The sequence below is a fragment of the Triturus cristatus genome, chromosome 1_1 (genome assembly GCF_964204655.1).
Source record: "Triturus cristatus chromosome 1_1, aTriCri1.1, whole genome shotgun sequence".
Lineage (NCBI taxonomy): Eukaryota > Metazoa > Chordata > Amphibia > Caudata > Salamandridae > Triturus > Triturus cristatus.
In genome coordinates, this window is record NC_140579.1 from 880,470,525 (window position 1) to 880,492,507 (window position 21,983).

At 51.2% G+C, this 21,983-nt stretch overlaps 1 protein-coding gene across 7 annotated transcripts in view; it reads left to right on the plus strand.

The window, feature by feature from the left end:
• Positions 1–21,983, plus strand: part of LOC146871232 (ATP-dependent chromatin remodeler CHD8-like) — a 2,388,691-nt gene that overhangs the window by 642,099 nt on the left and 1,724,609 nt on the right. For all 7 annotated transcript variants that reach the window (XM_085650618.1, XM_085650635.1, XM_085650640.1 and 4 more), the window contains exons 13-14: positions 12,015–12,191; positions 12,714–12,857. In XM_085650618.1, the coding sequence (XP_085506744.1) occupies positions 12,015–12,191; positions 12,714–12,857 (321 nt within the window). The remainder of the gene's footprint in view (positions 1–12,014; positions 12,192–12,713; positions 12,858–21,983) is intronic.

Sequence of the window (21,983 nt, forward strand, 5' to 3'; positions counted from 1 at the left end):
CCTCAAAGTAGCTCGGTGGGACTGGGCCACGACCTTCCCTCCACTTTAAGTGTGCGTCATCCACCACGCCGCGGGCGGACCAGGCTTCACATCCACCTTTTCAGCTCCCGAGCACTGGACAACCGGGTGCAGCCCGCGAAGCAGGCGATCCCGGCTCCCCAGCAGCGCAGCAGTGTGCGCTTAAGCGAGCACATCCAGACCCCATCCACAATAGTTAGAGTCCAGACTGGGCTCCTCTCCTGCCCAATGATAGTACTGCCAGCGGCACGGCGCCAGGTGACCACAGAAGCTTCGAGTACAGGCGGCTCAGCGGGCAGGTTCAACCGTGCCGTCCAATCCACCCATGCTAGCGCGATATGCGCATATGCCACACAGGGGGGGACCAGCAGCACAGCGACATAGCTAAGCACCTCCACAACTCAGTGGGGCCTGCGTCCCGCATCAATCACCATCTGATTTCACAGCAGGTATAGCATTACAGTCCTGCAGCTCACCTCCTCTTCCCCTCCGAACAGGATGCTCTCGCAGAGATCATCTACTGCGCCAGAGATAATGGCGGTATCCAAATGCCCCCTCACAGGTATCGTAGAGTGGCAGTCGCGGCGGCGCCACCGGATCAGCAGCACACACCGGCCCAGCAGCGCCCGCCGACTCGCCGCTCCGCACCAGGAGTATCCCTAGGCAACCCGGCAGTACGTCTCTCACTCCTCAGCCGCACTGGGGCCCGAGCGGCCTCCCAAGCGTCTCCGTCGTATCTTCCAGCAGGCGAGCGGGGTCACAGCAGCCACGCTGGCGTCGGCACCCGGGCTCCACAAGGCCGCTCAGTCATGCCTTCCCCAAGTCGCGGGTGCAGGTTCACCTCGCCGGCTCCAGGTCCTAAGGCGGTGCGGGCGCCCCGGGCTCGATTTTGACGGCCCCGCCCACGCACCAGGGAGGCGTCCGGTCCCCTCGCGGCCAAGGCTTCGGCAGGCGATATCACCTTTCACTGTCGCCCTGCGTCCTCAATTTTTTGCCTGCCAGTACCACATATCCCGCGCCAGCTCCTCAGCAGGTCCGGGCGGGTTCAGCCGATCCGAGAGTTCAGGATTCTTAGAGGATATTATTCCGGCCGGCGGAGCTCGCTCAGGTGGTGGCCATTTTGCAGCTCAGCAGGCCACGCCTCCACCTCAGCATCATCCTTGACTCCTTCCTCTCCATGAACCGTTAGATCAACGCCTTTGCCTTCACTAGTTTCAACTGCCTTCGCATCCTCCGTAAGACCTTCAAGTGGTTTCCCTCCGATTGCAGAAGCACCGTCACCCACGCACTCATTACCAGCAGACTGGACTACGGCAATGCCCTCTACGCCGGAATCAACAAAACTCTCCTGCACAGGCTCCAGACAATCCAGAACGCCGCAGCCAGACTCGTCCTCGGGACATCGGGCCATGAGCACCTGACCCAACACCTATGAGGCCTTCCACTGGCTCCCCGTCGAGAAGAGGGTCACTTTCAAACTCCTCACTCACGCCTACAAATCCCTCCACAACATCTGACCCAAATACCTCAACTAGAGAGTATCCTTCCGCGTACCAAGAGGAACTTCCACTCTGCCGACCTCGCCCTGGCAGAGGTCCCCCGCATCCGCAGACACAGAACCGGCAGGAGAGCTTTCTCCTACATTGTAGCCAAAACATGGAACGAGTTCCCAGTGAACATCTGACGCTCCCTGACCCAGCACACATTCAGGAAGGCCCTCAAGACCTGTCTCTCCGACTGATCTGGAGCCCCCGTGCCTTGAGGCCCTCACGGGTAAGTAGCACGCAATATAAACCCCTTATTGATTGATTTTCAGATTACTTTATCGATTACTTTTTCTCCTCCGTGTGATATGCCTAGATATCACACTGTGACATGTCCTAGAGAAAAGGTAAGTAGAACAGTTTTTAGTTATTTGCAGTTTTTCAAGTTCTCATATAAAACCAACTCCACTAAATGTATACCTATGGAGAAAAAAAGAAGTTAACAGTTTACATGTAAGTACAAGTTTGTGGCAGTTGGTATTCTGGAGTAAGAACCAGGGTTCCCCCATGGTCAAGGATGCACTCTTAAAACAACCTCAGCTGCACTAGGGCGGCCGGGCACAGAGTGCAGAAGCCCAATGTTATCCAAATGGGAATAGGGGGCCTCCGGTTTGTGGCTGCTCACGAGCAGGCCCCAAGGTTGTGGGAGCAAAGCTACTGGACTTACGCTCAGGACAAATGGGGGTTCAAGTTAGCACCAAAGGTACACCCTCAGCGGCACTAGGGTATCCTGGTGCCAGGTGCTGTTTTGTCGTCGGGTGCCTGTTTACTTTCAATGGGGAGTCTCCGGTTCGCAACACACTGCAGGCTCGGGGACAAAGGTCTTCTGGGTGCGACCACCACTTGGAAAGGTAAGTTGGGATCAATCGAACAACATTTGTAGAGCGCACTACATACCCATGAGGGTCTCAAGGCCCTGGGCGGGCGGGAGGAGGGCCGCTACTGATCGAACAGCCAGGTCTTGAGTAGCCTCCTGAAGGTCAGCAGGTCTTGGGTCTGTCGTAGGTTCAGTGGGAGGGTGTTCAAGGTCTTGGCGGCGAGGGTGGGAGAAGGACCTCCCGCCGGTAGTTCTTCGGATGCGCGGGACGGTGGCGAGTGCGAGGTTGGCGGAGCGGAGCTGGCGGTTGGGGGTGTAGAAGGAAAGTTGTATGTTGAGGTAGGCTGGGCCGGTCTTGTGGAGTGCCTTGTGTGCGTGGGTGAGGAGCTTTAAGGTGATTCTCTTGTTGACGGGCAGCCAGTGCAGATTTCTCAGGTGGGGGGTGATGTGGCCGTGGCGTGGTACGTCGAGGATCAGTCGTGCTGAGGCGTTTTGCATGCGTTGCAGTCGTTTGATGAGCTTGGTCGGGGCTCCCGCGTTGAGGGCGTTTCCGTAGTCGAGTCTGCTGCTGACGAGGGCCTGGGTGACTGTTCTTCTTGTATCTGTTGGGATTCACCTGTGGATCTTGCGGAGCATGCGTAGGGTGTTGAAGCAGGAGGAGGAGATGGCGTTGACTTGCTTGGTCATGGAGAGCGTTGAGTCGAGGATGATTCCCAGGTTGCGTGCGTGGTCGGTGGGTGTCGGGGCTGTCCCCAGTGCCGTCGGCCACCAGGAGTCTTCCCAGGCTGAAGGGTTGGAGCCGAGGATGAGGACCTCCGTTTTGTCCGTGTTCAGCTTCAGTCTGCTGGTCTTCATCCATTCGGCGACGGCCTTCATTCCTTCGTGGAGGTTGGCTTTGGCAGTGATGGGATCGTTGGTAACGGATGCTGGGGGTAGGCTAGACACCATTGGTTGGGCCACCCATGGCCGTTGGGTGTCGGATTCAGAGGTTTCTTTTAGTATAGGATCTTCCTACAAGCTTCTGGTTGTGGGGACCTTCAGGATTGAGGCTGCAGGCATCTGCTGGAGGCAGGTCAGGGATCACTGATCTCTGGTCAGGATCACCCGGGAGACCTCATGGTGTTGGGCCACTCAAACTCAGGCCGTGTGCGACGGTTGCATAGGGGTGCAGACTCGCAAATTTTGCCAGAGCTGAAGTCTGTTGGTGAACAAATCCGGTGTTCACGGAAGACAACGTGTTCGAGGCATATGAGCTGCAGATCACACACTGAGGATAAGATCGCCATCTGGTGTTGGGCTCGGATGATTGCAGGTTGTTGTTGTCTTCGGAAGAAGCCTTTGGTCACGAGGTTGGTGACTCCTCCCCTGGACAACAGTGCGCATGGGCATCCACTCCATCGGCAGATTGTTTTTTTCCGCCATTGGGTTCGGATGAACTTTTTTCCGCTCCAGCCGAAAACTTCCAGCAATCGATTTAACTCTTTAATCTTCATTCCATCGACGTCGACATCAACTCGGACCGGTTCCGGAAGCGGCTGATGGACAGGACACCCTTCAAAAAATGCCCCCAGTGTGGAGCGAAGTTCCCCCACAGTGACCACCACGAGGTTTGCAACCTCTGCCTGTCGCCGGAACACAACGAGTCCACCTGTCCAGCTTGTTCCGCTTTCCGTTCAAAGAAGACCCTCCGGGACCGAAGAGCTCGACGCCATATTATGGCCAAACCAGCTCCAGAACCGGAGGACATCTTTGCTCAAGATGTTCCCGAAGACGACACCGAAGATCTCGAGATCGTGTCCGAGGCCGACGATTCCGATGACCTCATCACTCCAGGGCAGCGTGTGAGTACCACCCCCCCTGCCCCTGCCCCATCCAAAAAAGCATTGGTCAAGACTCCGCCAGCTGGGCCCAGTCGCGACCGGAAATCCTCTTCAGAAGCCCCGCCCTCGGGCCCGGCTCCGAAGACATCTAAGCCTGTGGGTGGCTCGGGCTCGAGCAAACCTCACCTGATTGTGCCTTTAACACCCTCGGCACCCAAACACCCACTGTCGGCACCGAAACAGGCTCCAAGACCGAAATCTCCTTCGGCACAGAAACGTTCCTCGGCACCGAAGTCTCCACCGGCACCGAGACGTTCTTCAACATCGATGCCTGAAAGTCCATCGGCACCGAAAACTCAGTCGGCACCGAAAACTCAGTCGGCACCGAAAACTCAGTCGGCACCGAAAACTCAGTCGGCACCGAAAACTCAGTCGGCACCGAAAACTCAGTCGGCACCGAAAACTCAGTCGGCACCGAAAACTCAGTCGGCACCGAAAACTCAGTCGGCACCGAAAACTCAGTCGGCACCGAAAACTCAGTCGGCACCGAAAACTCAGTCGGCACCGAAAACTCAGTCGGCACCGAAAACTCAGTCGGCACCGAAAACTCAGTCGGCACCGAAAACTCAGTCGGCACCGAAAACTCAGTCGGCACCGAAAACTCAGTCGGCACCGAAAACTCAGTCGGCACCGAAAACTCAGTCGGCACCGAAAACTCAGTCGGCACCGAAAACTCAGTCGGCACCGAAAACTCAGTCGGCACCGAAAACTGCGTCCCCGCCGAAAAAAGCTCATATAGACCCGAAGCGGACATCACAGACACCACCTTCGGAGCCAGATGAACTTTTTCGACCAGATCCTACTCAGAAGCGGATCTACATCAATCCTAACACGGGACATGTGACTGCCATCCCATATAAAAAGCGGAAGCTGGACACTACACCTCCCCCAGCTCCCATACGGAAAAAGGACTGTGCTACTTCACCACTTCGTCCTTCCTCTCCTGTTTTACCTCCTAACCCGTCCCCCCCTCCTCCTCCTGATTCTCCTTTACCTTTACCTTTACCATCTCCCTATCATTCACCTCCTCCACAGGATGATAATGATGACTTAGGGGGAGGGGCGGACCCTGATTTATTTAATGATCCTGTTGATCCAAACGACCCTTTTACGTTCCCAGACCCAGCACCCATGGATGACTGGTCCTATCCTATACCTGACATGCCTGACCCCTCTACCTACCCCTCCAAGCCCTCCCCTCCTGATGACCACCTAGGGTTCGGCCAACTTATAAATAGGGCAGCAACATTCCATGGCGTTACAATGCACACAGACGCCCTTGAAGAGGACTTTCTCCTTGATACCTTTGAGCAGTCACAAAAGACTGTTCACATACTGCCCATGATCAAAGGGGTTATAAAGCATGCTACTGAAGTCTTTAAGGACCCTGTTCGAGCTAGGGTTCTCAACCCACGCATCGAAAAAAAGTACCGACCAGCCCCGCAAGACCCTGCATACATTAAGGCCCAGCTCCCTTTAGACTCCCTAGTCGTATCAAATGCCAGGAAGCGCGTTAACTCACAGACAACTGGAGAAATGCCCCCCCCCCCCCAGACAAGGAGTCTAAGCTTTTAGAAGCCTCGGGCAAACGGGTCGCCGCGCAGGCGGCTAACCATTGGCGTATTGCGAATACCCAGGCCCTGTTAGCCAGGTATGATAGAGCGCATTATGACCAACTTGAGGACCTTATGCAACATCTGCCTGAACCTTTTAAGTCCCAGGCCTCTGACCTCATCCAAGAAGGCAAATTAATATCTAATGCCTCCATTAAATGCGCCTTAGATGCAGCAGACACTGCTTCTAGAGCGGTCAATACTAGCGTCTTACTCAGACGACATGCCTGGCTCCGTATTTCCGGTTTTAAACCGGAGGTTCAAACCGCAATTCTAGCTCAACCTTTCAACCAAGAGCAGCTATTTGGCCCTGCAGTGGATACTGCATTAGAAAAAATGAAAAAGGATAATGAAACTGCCAAGTCTATGGGAGCACTGCAGTCTCATCAAAACCGGGGTTCCTTTCGTCGCTCCTTTTATAGAGGAGGCTCCAAAAACACATCAACTGAGACCACGTCCACCTTTAAAAATTCTGGACAAACATCCCCTAACAGAGGTTATTTCCGGGGAGGTTATAGGGGAAACAATAACAAAGGTCGAGGGCGGGGCAACAACAACAACACCCGCACCTCACCAGCCACCAAACAGTGACTTGCCACCACTCCCCCCAGACCATTCCACTCCGGTCGGGGGGCGACTCCAACAATTCCTGCCTGTCTGGACTTCCATCACCACAGACAGGTGGGTAAGACAAATTATCCAGTCTGGCTACTGCCTCGAACTCATACAATCCCCCCCAAACATACCGCCCAAACAACGTCCAATGTCCTCGCATCATCTCTCTCTCCTCAAACAAGAAGTTCAATCCCTGTTACAAAAACATGCGATAGAACCAGTCCCCCTTCAACATCAGGGAAAAGGGGTATATTCTCTATACTTCCTCATTCCCAAAAAGGACAAAACACTAAGGCCCATACTGGATCTCAGACTACTAAACCAGTATATACATTCGGATCATTTTCACATGACCACTCTCCAACAAGTCCTCCCACTTTTACAACAGGGAGACTTCCTCGCCACATTGGACCTCAAGGACGCATACTTTCACATCCCTATGCATCCCGCTCACAGAAAATATCTACGATTTGTGGTAGATGGGCAACACTATCAATTTACAGTTCTCCCATTCGGAGTAACAACAGCACCCAGAGTGTTCACCAAGTGCCTAGCAGTCGTGGCAGCGCATCTCAGAAGACAACAGATCCATGTCTTCCCCTATCTGGACGATTGGCTCATAAAAGCCAATACATACCAAAAATGCGTTCTCCACACTCATCGCACGATTCAAACACTCCACGATTTGGGATTCACTATCAACTACCCCAAATCCCACCTACAACCTTCCCACTTACATCAGTATCTAGGAGCAACCATAGATACATCCAAAGCCATTGCCTATCCCAGCACAGCCAGGATAGCCAGTATACAAAATCTCATCTCTCAATTTCAAACTCATCCATCTCTTCCAGCAAGAGTGTTCATGCAGCTCCTAGGCATGATGGCGTCATGCATCTCCATAGTCCCACACGCACGACTTCAAATGCGTCCCTTACAGGAATGCTTAGCACAACAGTGGAACCAAGCTCACGGACAACTTACCGATCTGGTGTTGGTGGACAGTCGCTCACTTCGATCACTGAAATGGTGGAACACCATCAACCTGTCCAAAGGGAGACCGTTCTTAGAGCCTCTTCCACAAGTTGTGCTAACTACAGACGCATCTCTCACGGGGTGGGGAGCCCACCTCCTTCACCATACCACTCAGGGCAGATGGACCAGCCAACAAAAACTGCTCCACATCAACCACCTGGAACTCTTAGCAGTGTTCCTAGCACTAAAATCCTTTCAAATTCACCTAAAGAACAAAACTGTCCTCATACGCACAGACAACATGACGACAATGTATTATATACAGAAACCGGGAGGGACACACTCTCTCCAACTGTCCCAACTGGCACAGCAAATCTGGAGATGGGCAATTCACCAAAACATCTACCTGTTAGCAGAACATCTCCCAGGGATCCACAATCAAGTGGCCGACCTCCTAAGTCGCCACACACAACAGATCCACGAATGGGAACTACACCCCAAGGTTCTACTCCCCTTCTTCCAAAAGTGGGGACAACCAGACATAGACCTGTTCGCCACTCCCGAAAACACAAAATGCCCAACCTTCGCCGCCAGGTTTCCACACCCACAGTCGAAGGGCAATGCCCTATGGATGAACTGGTCAGGCAGATTTGCGTACGCCTTTCCGCCTCTCCCACTAGTTCCATTTGTGGTACGCAAACTGAAACAACAGTCACTAACACTAATACTAGTGGCTCCCACTTGGGCACGTCAACCGTGGTTCACCACACTTCTGGAACTATCTTTAGTTCCACATCAAAAGCTACGCCTCTCCCCGGATCTATTAACCCAGAACCATGGAGAAATCAGACACCCAGATCCTCAAACACTGAACCTAGCGATCTGGCTCCTGAGGTCCTAGAGTTCGGTTACCTCAATCTCCCTCCAGACTGTATGAATATCATAAAGGAAGCCAGACGACCTACTACTAGAGCGTGTTATGCCGCTAAATGGAAACGATTTGCCATCTACTGCGCTAATAATGACATACATCCATTGGATGCTTCCATCCAAAACATCATTTGCTATCTACTACACTTGCAAAGATGCAATCTAGCGTATTCCTCTATACGTTTACACCTAGCAGCCTTGGCAGCCTACTTGCAAAATAGACAACACCTGTCCCTTTTTAAGGTACCAGCCATCAAAGCGTTTATGGAAGGTCTCAAAAGAATTCTTCCCCCAAGATTGCCACCTGCACCAGTGTGGAATCTCAATGTGGTTCTAACAAGACTCATGGGTCCCCCATTTGAACCTATGCACAAATGTGAATTGCAATTCCTAACATGGAAGGTAGCCTTCTTTATCGCAATCACTTCCCTGCGCAGAGTAAGTGAAATACAAGCCCTTACACTTGAGGAACCTTTCTTACAACTACACCGTAACAAAGTGGTTCTTAGGACAAACCCTAAATTTCTTCCAAAAGTGATTTCCCCTTTCCACCTTAACCAATCAGTAGAACTACCGGTCTTCTTCCCAAATCCAGACTCGGTAGCTGAAAGGGCCCTACATACCTTAGATGTTAAAAGAGCCTTGCTTTATTACATCGACAGGACAAAACCTTTTCGAAAGACAAAACAACTCTTTGTTGCTTTCGCGCCACCACACAAAGGCAACCCGATCTCCAAATCAGGAATAGCCCGGTGGATAGTTAAATGCATCCAAATATGCTACCTCAAGGCTAAACGTACACTTACAGTTCCCCCTAGGGCGCACTCCACGCGTAAAATAGGGGCTTCTATGGCCTTCTTAGGCAATATTCCCTTAGAAGACATTTGCAAGGCAGCCACATGGTCTACCACGCATACCTTCACTAAACACTATTGTGTTGACGTGCAGGCCAAACAACAGGCCTCCGTGGGCCAGGCTGTCCTAAAAACTTTATTTCAAGCTGCTGCAACGGATACAGGCGACCACCGCTAAGGGGAGCACTGCTGTATAATCTATCCTCAGTGTGTGATCTGCAGCTCATATGCCTCGAACGGAATATGCTACTTACCAGTATGCATCTGTTCTTGGCATGTAGAGCTGCAGAGTCACACACGCCCGCCCGCCTCCCCGGGACCTGTATCTGTTCCAGCATCCGTCTTACTTAGACACTACACATGGACATCCTTTCTTTCTTTTCTATATACTCCATCTTTTCCCATCATGGCGAAAAACAATCTGCCGATGGAGTGGATGCCCATGCGCACTGTTGTCCAGGGGAGGAGTCACCAACCTCGTGACCAAAGGCTTCTTCCGAAGACAACAACAACCTGCAATCATCCGAGCCCAACACCAGATGGCGATCTTATCCTCAGTGTGTGACTCTGCAGCTCTACATGCCAAGAACAGATGCATACTGGTAAGTAGCATATTCCTTTTTTTCTTTGGAAGGCAGGGCAGGCCCTCTGGATTCTTGGGGTTGCTGGCTGCAGGACACACCGGAGTTTTGCTTCTGCAGGTTTGAAGTGGGGACAGACCGGTAGGGCTGGGGCCAAGTCAGTGGGCGTCCCCCTCTATTTAGCTTCGTCATGGCTGTTCGGTCCTTGTTAATTTCTTCTTGTAGTTTCTCGTCTCACTTCTTGGTTTAGGGCTGTTCCCCCTCAATACTGTATTTAGGGTGCGTTTTAGGGGACTCTAGGCCAGTAGCCAATGGGCTACTGACCTTAGGATGACTACACTCTGTGTGTGCTCACCCCACGTTGGGGAGTGAGCACAATCCTTAATCCTGATTGGGGAGTGCCTGCCATCTGCAAGATGGCGGGCACTGAAGAGTGGGCTTCACCTTGCCTCCGCCTCCTGAGGGGAGGGGTTGGCAGAGGTGGGCACACCTTCTGGGATGGCTGATATTTTCCCGCCTGACTTCTCGCAGAAAAGAAGGGGAGACAAGAATGGATCCTGCTGCTGATAGCAGGAGATGCTGGGGGTCGCATTATTAAGGATGAGAGGCCTTTGAAGCTCCCCTGCCACAGATGGGCCTTCCTGTCCTGGGGGAGCTGTGAACACCTCTTCCAGGAAAGGCTTTGTTTCTGGGCTCAGGGAGCGAAGGCTCCCACTCCAAGGGTCCCGAAACATGTCTCGTGGTTTCAGGCTGGTGTGTACCAGTTAGGTAATCCACCAGAGGCTGGCCGTTTTTCAGGGGGCATCTCTAAGATGCCCTCTGTGTGCATTTTTCATTAAATCCCACACTGGATTCAGTGTGTGTTTAATGTGCTGAGAAGTTTGATACCAAACGTCCCAGAGGCCTTCCCTGACCACAGTTCCCTTGGTACCCATTGTATCTTTTACAAGGGACTGACGTGGCCAGAGAGGTGCCAATTGGGGGTACAAGGTACAGTTTTGGGAAAGAACACAGGCCCTGGGAACCTGATTGGCAGGGACCCAGGGCACATCAAGTGAAAGCAACTGCAACAGAAACCCAGCTTCCTACACCCACCCCCAGGTAAGCCCTTGAATACCCTAAGGAAAGGGTTGGGACGATTCAGGTGTTCCTGGGATACTCCCTTGAGTGGGAGCCAATGTCTCTCTGAACTGGTTTTGACTGGACTATGCATTAAGGGCACCAAGTGTGCCCTGCATGCAGACTTGTGTAGCGCTGGCAAGCGTCCCCACCCTGGCCCAATACTCTAAACCCTGTCTTGGAGGTGGTCTCACCTCCCTGTGACAGGATACCTATTGTTCTGCCTTCCCCTGGCTGAGCTTGGCTTAGCAACAGGAGGGGAGAAACGGGTCTCTGGCTGGCAGCAGCTCTAACTTGCTGTCCGAGTCTGGAAGACTCTGGTACCGGGAGCACCGAAGGCCTCCCCCAGGAGCTTTACGGTGCATGGAATCATACCTCCCACACTGTTTATGGCGTGGTGGTATGATTCTAACATGTTTGATACCATGCATGATAGGATTCGTTACAGACAGGTTCGAGATGGTCAGAACCCAGGAGAATGGACTCTGTAGGAGTGTCCTGCTCATGCAGGGGCACCCTCACACTTAGAACCGAGCACCCTGCTTTTAGGAGAGGCCTGCCTTAGGGGTGACTTAGAGGTTTTAAGTGCAGTGACCTTAGATATAGGGAAACCTATATCTTTCGTAAGTGGTGCTAGCACCAAGTTAGAGGCTGCATTGGCAGGCTTGTAGTTACAAATTGAGTGGTCTCCCATGGGCGGCATAATACATGCTTCAGCCCACGGGGGACCCCTGGTGTACCTCTGCCCCAGGTACCTTAGTACCATATCCTAGGGACTGATAAGGTTACATTAGTGTCCAATGTGGGATGTACCCAAGTACTTTAGGGGAGAAAGCAGAGAGACTGGGGTCCTGATTAGCAGGATCCGAGCAGACTTGTCAGAAACAGCATTAAATCAAGCAAAAAGTGGGGGTAACCATAAAAGCAAATCATACTTAACTACAGCAACCATGCAGAAAGTGCACTTTCCTACAATAGTTTTAAATATTCTCAAAACAGATTCTTCTGCAAAAGCCGAACACATTTTGATTAATATATATATATATATATTTTTGTGCCTCCTCTTAGGACCGTCTCATTCCCGGTGCATATAAGTTTGATGCCCTAATTACCACTTTTGAGATGGTGTTGTCTGACTGTCCTGAGCTGCGTGAGATCGAGTGGCGCTGCGTGATCATTGATGAGGCCCACCGGTTGAAGAACCGCAACTGCAAGCTTTTGGACAGCCTCAAGCACATGGACCTGGTATGTTTTTGGGATGTCTAAAAATAGGTCATAATTATAAGGAAATGACTGCCTTTAACACCTGGATCTGCATCTTGATGAACACCATGGAAGCAGAGTAGAGATGCATGAGGCCAGTGGCCTCAAACAGATTGCTATAGTGGCTGTAGTGGTGGAGTGTGAGAAAACAGCTTCCACATGGAGTTTGCTTACTGCTAACCCTAATGTAACCACCTTACTTCCTGCTTTCATTCCTTGTGAGAGGGACACCCTTGATTTAAACTATCAGTACCTCTACATTGTCATTGTAGAGCTTTGGATTTGAACCGAGTTGGCATGTACATTCGCACTAGGGCCTTACACTGACCTATTTCCTTACTGCATGCTGACCTCTTGTTTCCTATTCAGATGCTATTGTTAAACTAACCCCTTGAAACCCCCACATGTTCAGTCTTTGAGGTGTCTTGCCCCACTCCTCCAGGTTGAAAACCAAAATCTTTATTCTCTTTTTGTCCTGATAAGCTTTTTCTTCTATATCTCTAGGAGCACAAAGTCCTGCTGACTGGCACACCTTTGCAGAACACTGTTGAGGAACTTTTCAGCTTGCTGCACTTTTTAGAGCCATCACAGTTCCCCTCCGAGTCTGAATTCCTGAAAGATTTTGGTGACCTAAAGACTGAGGAGCAGGTAATAATCATTCATTTGCACTGATATGTAGATTTGCTTTCTTTTTGTGTGGTATTTATTCCCAACCGTGATTGATTTGTGAGAGAAAAAGTATAAACAATTTTGAATGGCAACCCATAACTGCCTTTCATATCTGATATTTGAAAAATAATGCAAAGGCCTTGAACTTCATTCCTTCCCTATAGTGGTAAATTAAGTAGAAAATGGATGTACGGAAAAAAGTCTTCACATGACTTGGAAAATCTGTGCTTTCTTGCCCTTTTAGTGGTTTTTGGCCGGCCTTGTTTTTTTTCGGTGGACATTAAAGTGTGTGAGACTCCTAGAGATGCCCCATGTTAATTGAAGCATAAAGAACAACAAATCTCAACAGGTATAATTAGACCTGACAATTATGGATGCATGTACAAGACATTTGCAGGGAGGAGAAAGGGAGACTCCGGCAAGAATTTTTTGAATAGTGCACTTGGCATCATATATTTATAACATGAAATTAAAGTACAGTTGTAACAGCACTGTAGGTATGAAATGCAAGAAAACAACCCGAATTGGACTTGGCGCGTAAACGTGTAGCTGCCACACAAAGTGGCGACGCAAGTGACAATGTGTAATCAGCGGAAGACAGTGCAACATAAGAATGGTGAAAAGATATATACAGTGAGTGTAGTGGTTCCAGTAATGAATGAATAAATCTTTCCATGAAGACCGTTATTAGGAGGAACCACAGAGAACGATGCGCTATTATTTGCGCTGAACGGTTGACGGCGTTTCGATCCTTCGATCAAGGATCATCTTCAGGACCGGGTTGTCGAAATAAAAGCGGTGCTGAGGAGGGCATGGGTTGAGATTTGTGTGCGGCATGAAGATTAAAGCCAAAGCTGTGAGGATCAGGCTCTCGGGAACGAATCCTGGAAGGGGGGCTAGGAAGACCGTGTCAAGGAGGGAACATCGGTAGATCCAAAGGAAGGGATGGCGGAACCACGTCGTAGTAGCGCGGTACTGTATAGCAGCCGTGTCACAAGCGGAGCATCGGCGGGACTGGATGTGAGAAAGTGCCATTTTTCTTGCATGGTATGCCCCCACTTTTTGCTGAAATGGTGAATATACTTTGACTGAGTGTGCCCTGGACTCCTGCCAATCAGGTGCCCAGGGCCTCTTTTCCTTCCCTAAACAAAAACCTCAAAACCAAATTGGCAAACCCTGGCCACATGTTAGCCCCTGGTAAATGGTACCCTAGGTACCCAGGGCCTTGTGACCAGGGAAAGCCTTTCTTACCCTATTCTCAACAGCATCCACTAAGAAAACTGCACACGGCATCACACTATCTATCATTCCCTCTCCGTTCTACAACGCTACTGCCACATTCACCATTTACCATAACTGGATCATACTCATGCAGGCATCAGACCATAATCTTAATGTTCGAGGCATGTGGGCTGCTGAATTCATATCTGTGCATAGATCGCCGCCTAGTGTTGGGTCCGGATGTTTGCACGTTGTTGTCCTGGAAGAGTCTTCGAAGTATCCCGAGATAGGTGACTCCTCCCCTGGACTACAGTGCGCATGGGCATCCTCTCCATCCTCAGATTGTTTTTTTCCGCCATTGGGTTCGGATGTGCTTATCTTGACTCAAGTTAGGAAAATCTAGTTTCAGGCCAAAAGGCCTTTAGTTTTCGACGGTACTGTTTCCGATCGGTATCAACAGTTTACAGACTAGTTTCGCGATTTTAACAACTTCTCGGATCCATTCAATCCGACCATCGACCGAACTTCGACGATGGAATCGAGGACCCCATTCAAGCGGTGTCCTGTTTGCCACGCCAAATACCCCCATATCGACGTCCACCCGGTGTGTAACAAATGCCTCTCACCGGATCATGACGAATCAAAATGCATGGCCTGTGCCCGATTCCGATCCAAGAAGACTCTACGGAATCGACGAGCCGCGCGACTGGAAGCGCAGCAAGGGGCACCGGCCCTGGCCAACATCTTCAGCACCGAGGACGAAGATGTCGAAAGCGTGGAAAATACACCCTCCAGCCCCACTTCCGAACACGGTTCCCGATCGGAAGATGTCGAAGAGCTTTTTCACAGGGAAGAAGCCGACGATGAGGTAGGAGACTACGATGAGGCCTTAGGGGCCGAAGAAGGTAGCTCCGGTGAGGAGCAAGGCCTACCCGTCCAAATGGAGGATATCCCAATGGGTCAGTCGACGGCTCCGGTCGAGGGATCGCCTTCGGGCCTTACCCAAGACCAATCCCGCAGTTCCTCGGCCCCGCCCTCTGGCCCGGCCACGGACATTCAGCAAGAGCCATTGTCACCTAAAAAGACTGGTTTCCCTACCACGAAACCGAAACCACTCATCGCACCGGTTCAACAGTAACCGAAAGTGAAACTGACACTGGTCGGCTCGAGGACCACCACACCTTCGACGCCAGCCAAACCCGTCGGCTCCGACCGCACCAAACGGGACTTCGGTGCCGAACTCGCTGCAGCCGATGTCGGCGCCAACCCAAGAAGGAAATCTATCGGTACCGTCAAAGCGCCAAGGCCCCCGGCACCGAAAACATCGGCACCAGCCATCAAGGTGAAAATGGCCACTGCATCGCTATCCACCTCGAAGGCAGCGACTAAGGTACATTCATAGACGCCGTCGTCGGCTCCTACCCCTCCTCGGCTCGATGACCCGGTGACTTCGAAGAAGTCCACGCCTGCCGATACGGAACCTATCGGCACCAAAGAACCATCGGCGTTCCAGGTGCAACAAGTGGCAGCGTCCTTGAAATGCATCAGGGAAAAGGCAGCCCTCCAGACCTCGTCGGGCTCCGAACCGAAACGGGCACAGAAGGCACCTTCGGCACCGGCCAACATCACCTTTGGTCTGCCGCCATCCACGGCGCCGAAAATGTTCGAAATCAGAACCCGCGTCACACAGACAAGGTCCCCATCTACCGAACACTCGACTACTGGGACATCGCCGTCCCACTTCGACGCCGACACCGGCAGGCTTATGCTCCAAAAGCGGAAGATCACTTCAGGGCACGCTTTGGACTCTTATAGGATCCCGCTAAAACAAAAAATGCCGGCGGAATCGGAACCAGTTCTTTATGAACGCATCCACACCTCTTACACAGATCCATCATTCTCTCCAACGCACTCCGACACGGATGCAGTGGAGGACTACATGGGTGACGACACCACCTACCCCGAAGACATGGACCCTGAGGGCCAGCAAGACCCTGATCAAGTCTGGGATGACCCCGTAGAGCCTGGTGCCGCCCTGGATACACAGGACACGCAACTTTATGGCGCAAAAACGTCCCCCCACAGAGGACACTGCTGCATTCAACGCCCTCATTGAACGTGCCGCAGCCAATCATGGAGTGCAACTCCACTCAGACACTATCGAGGATGACTTTTTGGTGGACACTTTCGCATCCTCCGAGAGGACTGTAAAAACTCTGCCCATGTTAAAGGGTGTCCTAAAGCCAGCAAAGGACATTTTCAAAGAAACCACCAGGGCACGGGTCATAAACCCCAGGATCGAGAAAAAATACAAACCCGCACCTGGGGACCCCACGTACATTAGGAGCCAGTTGCCTCTGGACTCCATTGTAGTTGCCAATGCTCGCAAACGAGCACACTCACAGACAACTGGTGATGCTCCTCCCCCGGACAAAGAGTCCAAGGTTCTAGAAACCTCCGGCAAACGGATTGCAGCCCAGGCAGCAAACATATGGCGCATCGCCAATACACAGGCCCTCCTAGCTCGCTACGACCGTTCACACTATGACACATTAGAGACCCTACTCCAACACCTGCCAGATGAGTACAAAGAGGCAGCGGAGCTCCTCATCAGGGAGGGACAACTGCTCACAAACGCATCCATCAAGTGTGCACTGGATGCCGCAGACACAGCTGCAAGGGCAATAAACACTAGCGTCATGCTACGACGACACGCCTGGTTACGAATCTCCGGATTCAAACCTGAAGTCCAAAATAACATCCTCAATCAGCCGGTCAACCCCGACTACTTATTTGGACCGGAGGTTGACACCACCTTAGAAAAGATAAAAAAAGACACGGACACTGCGAAGTCAATGGGGGCTCTGCAAACGCAGACTCTTCGTAGTGGCTCCTTTCGTCGCCCCGTAAATAGAGGTGCAGGTAGAGGACAGGGGGCACAACAAACCTACAATAAAGGGGGCACACAGGGTTCCTACGATAAAAACACCCGAGGCGGATATCGTGGCTCCAGCACCAAGGGCAGAGGACGTGGTTACGGCAATACCAGGTCCTCCCCCAAGAACAAACAGTGACGCCCTCTCCCTTCCCCCCGACCACATAACACCTGTCGGGGGGAGACTCCAGCGGTTCCTGTCCACGTGGAATTCCATCACCACAGACAGGTGGGTCAAAGATGTTATCCAACACGGTTACTGTCTCGAATTAACCGCCACTCCACCCACCATACCGCCAAGGCACCGTCCTATGTCCTCAGAGCACTTAGCGTTATTACAGCAGGAGGTGCTAAGTATGCTGCAAAAAGGCGCAATAGAGGTCGTGCCCGTACACCAGCAGGGAACAGGGGTATACTCTCTGTACTTCTTAATACCAAAAAAGGACGGGTCACTCAGACCTATTCTAGACCTGAGACCTCTCAACCACTACATTCTCTCGGAGCATTTTCACATGCTCACCCTGCAGCAGGTTCTCCCACTCCTCAGACAGGGAGATTTCCTAGCCACGCTAGACCTCAAAGATGCGTATTTCCACATACCCATACACCCGTCACACAGAAAATATCTCCGGTTCACCATTCAGGGTCAGCACTATCAATTCAAAGTCCTCCCCTTCGGAGTAACAACAGCACCCAGAGTTTTCACAAAGTGCCTAGCTACTGTGGCTGCACATCTACGGAGGAAACACATTCACTTCTACCCTTACCTGGACGACTGGCTTGTTCAGGCAAAGGCAGCCCAGCAATGTGCCAGCCACATGTCCCGCACCATTCAGCTCCTTCACAGTCTGGGATTCTCACTAAATTACCCAAAATCACATCTCCAACCCGCACACGTACAACAGTACCTAGGTGCGACCATAAACACTCTGGCAGCCACAGCTCAGCCAAATTTAGTGAGGATCAGCAGCATGCAAATGCTGATTTCCAAGTTCAAACCCCAACACTCCCTTCCTGCGCGAGTGTTCATGCAGTTGATAGGCATGATGGCCTCCTGCATTTTCATAGTCCCACACGCGAGACTACATATGCGCCCGCTTCAGGAGTGCTTAGCACGTCAGTGGAATCAGGCTCAAGGACAGTTGAAAGACCTAGTGTTGGTGAGCGGTCGGGCATACAACTCTCTGCATTGGTGGAATCCACAAAACCTTTGCAAAGGCCGACCGTTCCAAGAGCCTGTTCCCCAAATAATACTGACAGCGGACGCGTCTCTCCAGGGATGGGGAGCTCGTGTACTCAATTACACAGTGCAGGGACTATGGACAACACAACAAAAGAAGATGCACATCAACCTTCTGGAATTGTTGGCAATCTTCCTAGCCATGAAGGCATTCAAAGTACATCTGTGCAACAAGGTCGTGTTGATCCGGGCGGACAACATGACTGCCATGTACTACATACAGAAGCAGGGAGGAACACACTCTCCACAGTTGTCTCATCTGGCTCAGAGCATGTGGAAGTGGGCCATTCAGAGGAACATATTCCTCATGGCGGAACACCTCCCAGGCAAGGACAACCAGATGGCGGATCTGCTCAGCAGACACAGCCACCAAATGCACGAGTGGGAGTTACACCCATCAGTACTCCAACCGTACTTCCAACAGTGGGGTCATCCAGAGATAGACCTATTCGCGACAAGCGAAAACGCAAAATGCCAAAGCTTTGCCGCCAGGTTCCCACATCCACAGTCGCAGGGCAATGCGATATGGATGAACTCGTCCGGCAGATTTGTGTACGCTTTTTCCCCAGCGCCATTGATACCGCTGGTGGCACGCAAACTGCGACAGCACTCACTGACACTCATCCTGGTTGCTCCAACATGGGCACGCCAGCCATGGTACACAACCTTTCTGGAACTTTCCGTGGTGCCGCATCAAAGGCTGCGGATCAAACCCGCGCTTTTGACGCAGAACCATGGAGAAATTAAGCACCCAGATCCGCAACAGCTGAACCTGGCAATCTGGCTCCTGAAATCCTAGAGTTTGGCTACCTAAACCTGCCACCTGACTGTATGGAGATCATTAAGGAGGCCAGGAGACCCACTACCAGGGCTTGCTATGCAGCTAAATGAAAGAGGTTTGTCATTTATTGCAACAACAATGACATTAACCCGCTAGACGCATCCATTCAAAATATAATCTGTTACCTCTTACACCCATACCGATGCAATCTGGCATACACCTCAATACGTGTCCATTTGACCGCAATAGCAGCCTATCTCCAGAACAGGCAGCACCTCTCTTTATTCAGAGTGCCTGCCATCAAAGCTTTCTTGGAGGGACTCAAACGAGTAATTCCCCCAAGACACCCACCAGCACCGGTGTGGAACCTCAACTTGGTCCTCACCCGACTGATGGGTCCACCCTTCGAACCTCTCCACTCATGTGAGATTCAATTCCGCACCTGGAAAGTAGCTTTCCTAGTGGCAATCACTTCGTTAAGAAGAGTTAGTGAACTCCAGGCACTAACCATTCAAGAGCCATTCATACAGGTTCACGCAAACAGGGTCGTACTACGTACCAACCCCAAATTCATGCCCAAAGTAATATCGCTGTTCCACATGAATCAAACTATTGAACTGCCTGTTTTCTTTCAAAATCCACAGAATGTCGCAGAGAGAATGCTCCATACACTAGATGTAAAGAGGGCCCTCATGTACTATATAGACAGAACTAAGGTCTTTAGGAAGACAAAAAACTTTTCGTTGCATTTTCTCCACAGCACAAGGGCAACGCCATTTCCAAAGCAGGTATAGCCAGATGGATCGTTAAATGTATTCAAATTTGCTATCAAAAGGCTTAACGCACATTAACGATTCCCCCACGAGCCCACTCAACACGTAAGTTAGGGGCGTCCATGGCTTTCCTGGGAAACATCCCTTTACAGGAAATATGTAGAGCAGCCACATGGTCCACTATACATACATTTACCAAACACTACTGTGTAGATGTACACTCAAAACAGCAGGCAGCTGTAGGACAGGCTGTTCTCAAAACCCTTTTTCCGACTGCTGCAGCTGGCACTGGTAGCCGCCGCTAATCGGAGGTACTGCTATGTATTCTATGCACAGATATGAATTCAGCAGCCCACATGCCTCGAACTGAATATGCTACTTACCAGTATGCATCTGTTCTTGGCATGTAGGGCTGCTGACATTCATATCGCCCACCCTCCTCCCCGGCGCCTGTAGCAGCTGCAGCTCTCAGAATTACTGTATAGCATGGTCATCACTTTCTGTATCTACTCCATCACTGCCACAATGGCGAAAAACAATCTAAGGATGGAAAGGATGCCCATGCGCACTGTAGTCCAGGGGAGGAGTCACCTGTCTCGGGATACTTCGAAGTCTCTTCCAGGACAACAACGTGCAAACATCCGGACCCAACACTAGGCGGCGATCTATGCACAGATATGAATGTCAGCAGCCCTACATGCCAAGATCAGATGCATACTGGTAAGTAGCATATTCAATATTAGACAATATCTTCCCAACCATCAAAGCGAAGGTTACAAGACCCCAAACCACCTTTCACAATCCTTTGAGCGCCCCCCCACCGATTCTCCCCCCTAGACACTCTCCCTCTGTATCCCATTATACAAATACACCCACCACTGGTCCCACTATGACCCCTCTGAATAACGGACATCTGCATTATACCGACTCCCCCCCCTAGCTCCACTACTATCTCCACTACACCCACCCCACCTCTCACCCCTTTCACCCCATCAACAGCCTCCCCACACACACCCGCCCTTCTGCACTCAGACCACACCAATACACCATCACACCCCCACCCCACTATACCCCTTCCCAGTGATTTCCACCCCTCAACAATGCAACACATAGAATCGGACACCCTATTCTCCACCCCTCCACTCCCCATGGGTTCACCGCCCTTTGAACCAACACATGCCATACCCTGGGACACCACACAAGCCATTACACCTCCTCACTTCTCCACAGACCAAACCTTCAAGATAACAAGCCCCACATCAGACCCCAGACTAGAGGAGATCCTACTTTCCCTACAACAAATAAAAGTTGACATACAAAACCTTCATGACCTGATCCGGCAACCACCCAAACCCCAAGCAAAACCCACTCAACAGTCTTGCGCTAGCACGTCACCTCAGGGACCCCTCAAATGGAAAACAGTTCCTTACCCCAATGCACCATCCAGGCCAACCAGGGAAAAGAACACCTTATCACCAAGTGACATTACTTCTCTACTTCACTCATACGAACCTCCATCTCTACCAAGTGGACCTGTACACTTGGAGAACACACAGACAGGGTCCTTAATTCAATCCATCAACCCCAATGCCTCAAGACTGACAAGACACACTCCCAGAGGCATTGTTGAAAGCAACCTCACAAGAGTAACCACCCTCCATGACCAGACCATCACCCCGACCAAGGCCCAGATAAAATGTATCCTAAACTGTAGATCGGCAGCACGTCATGCCACTGATATAGCCGACCTCATTATAACCAATGAACCCGACCTTATCATCTTAACGGAAACCTGGCTGACTGAATCAGCCACACCCATTTTAGACATACTAGTTCCCCCAAACTACTACATTACAAGACTAGACAGACCTGAGAAGACAGGTGGTGGTATTGCCTGCATCCATAGGAACAACCTTGCGGTAAGACGCGCAAACACCCCAGTACTCATCATGTGAATACCTCTGCCAACACATTACGAGCAATAACAAGCCACTTTGCTCACTACACTCGATCTACCATCCTCCGGGCAACAACCTCACCTTCATCGAGCACATGATGGACATCATGGCGACAAATGCAGGACAACAAAATACACAGATCTTCCTGGGTGACTTCAATCTCCACTGGAACGATCCTGACGATCCAGAGGTCAATA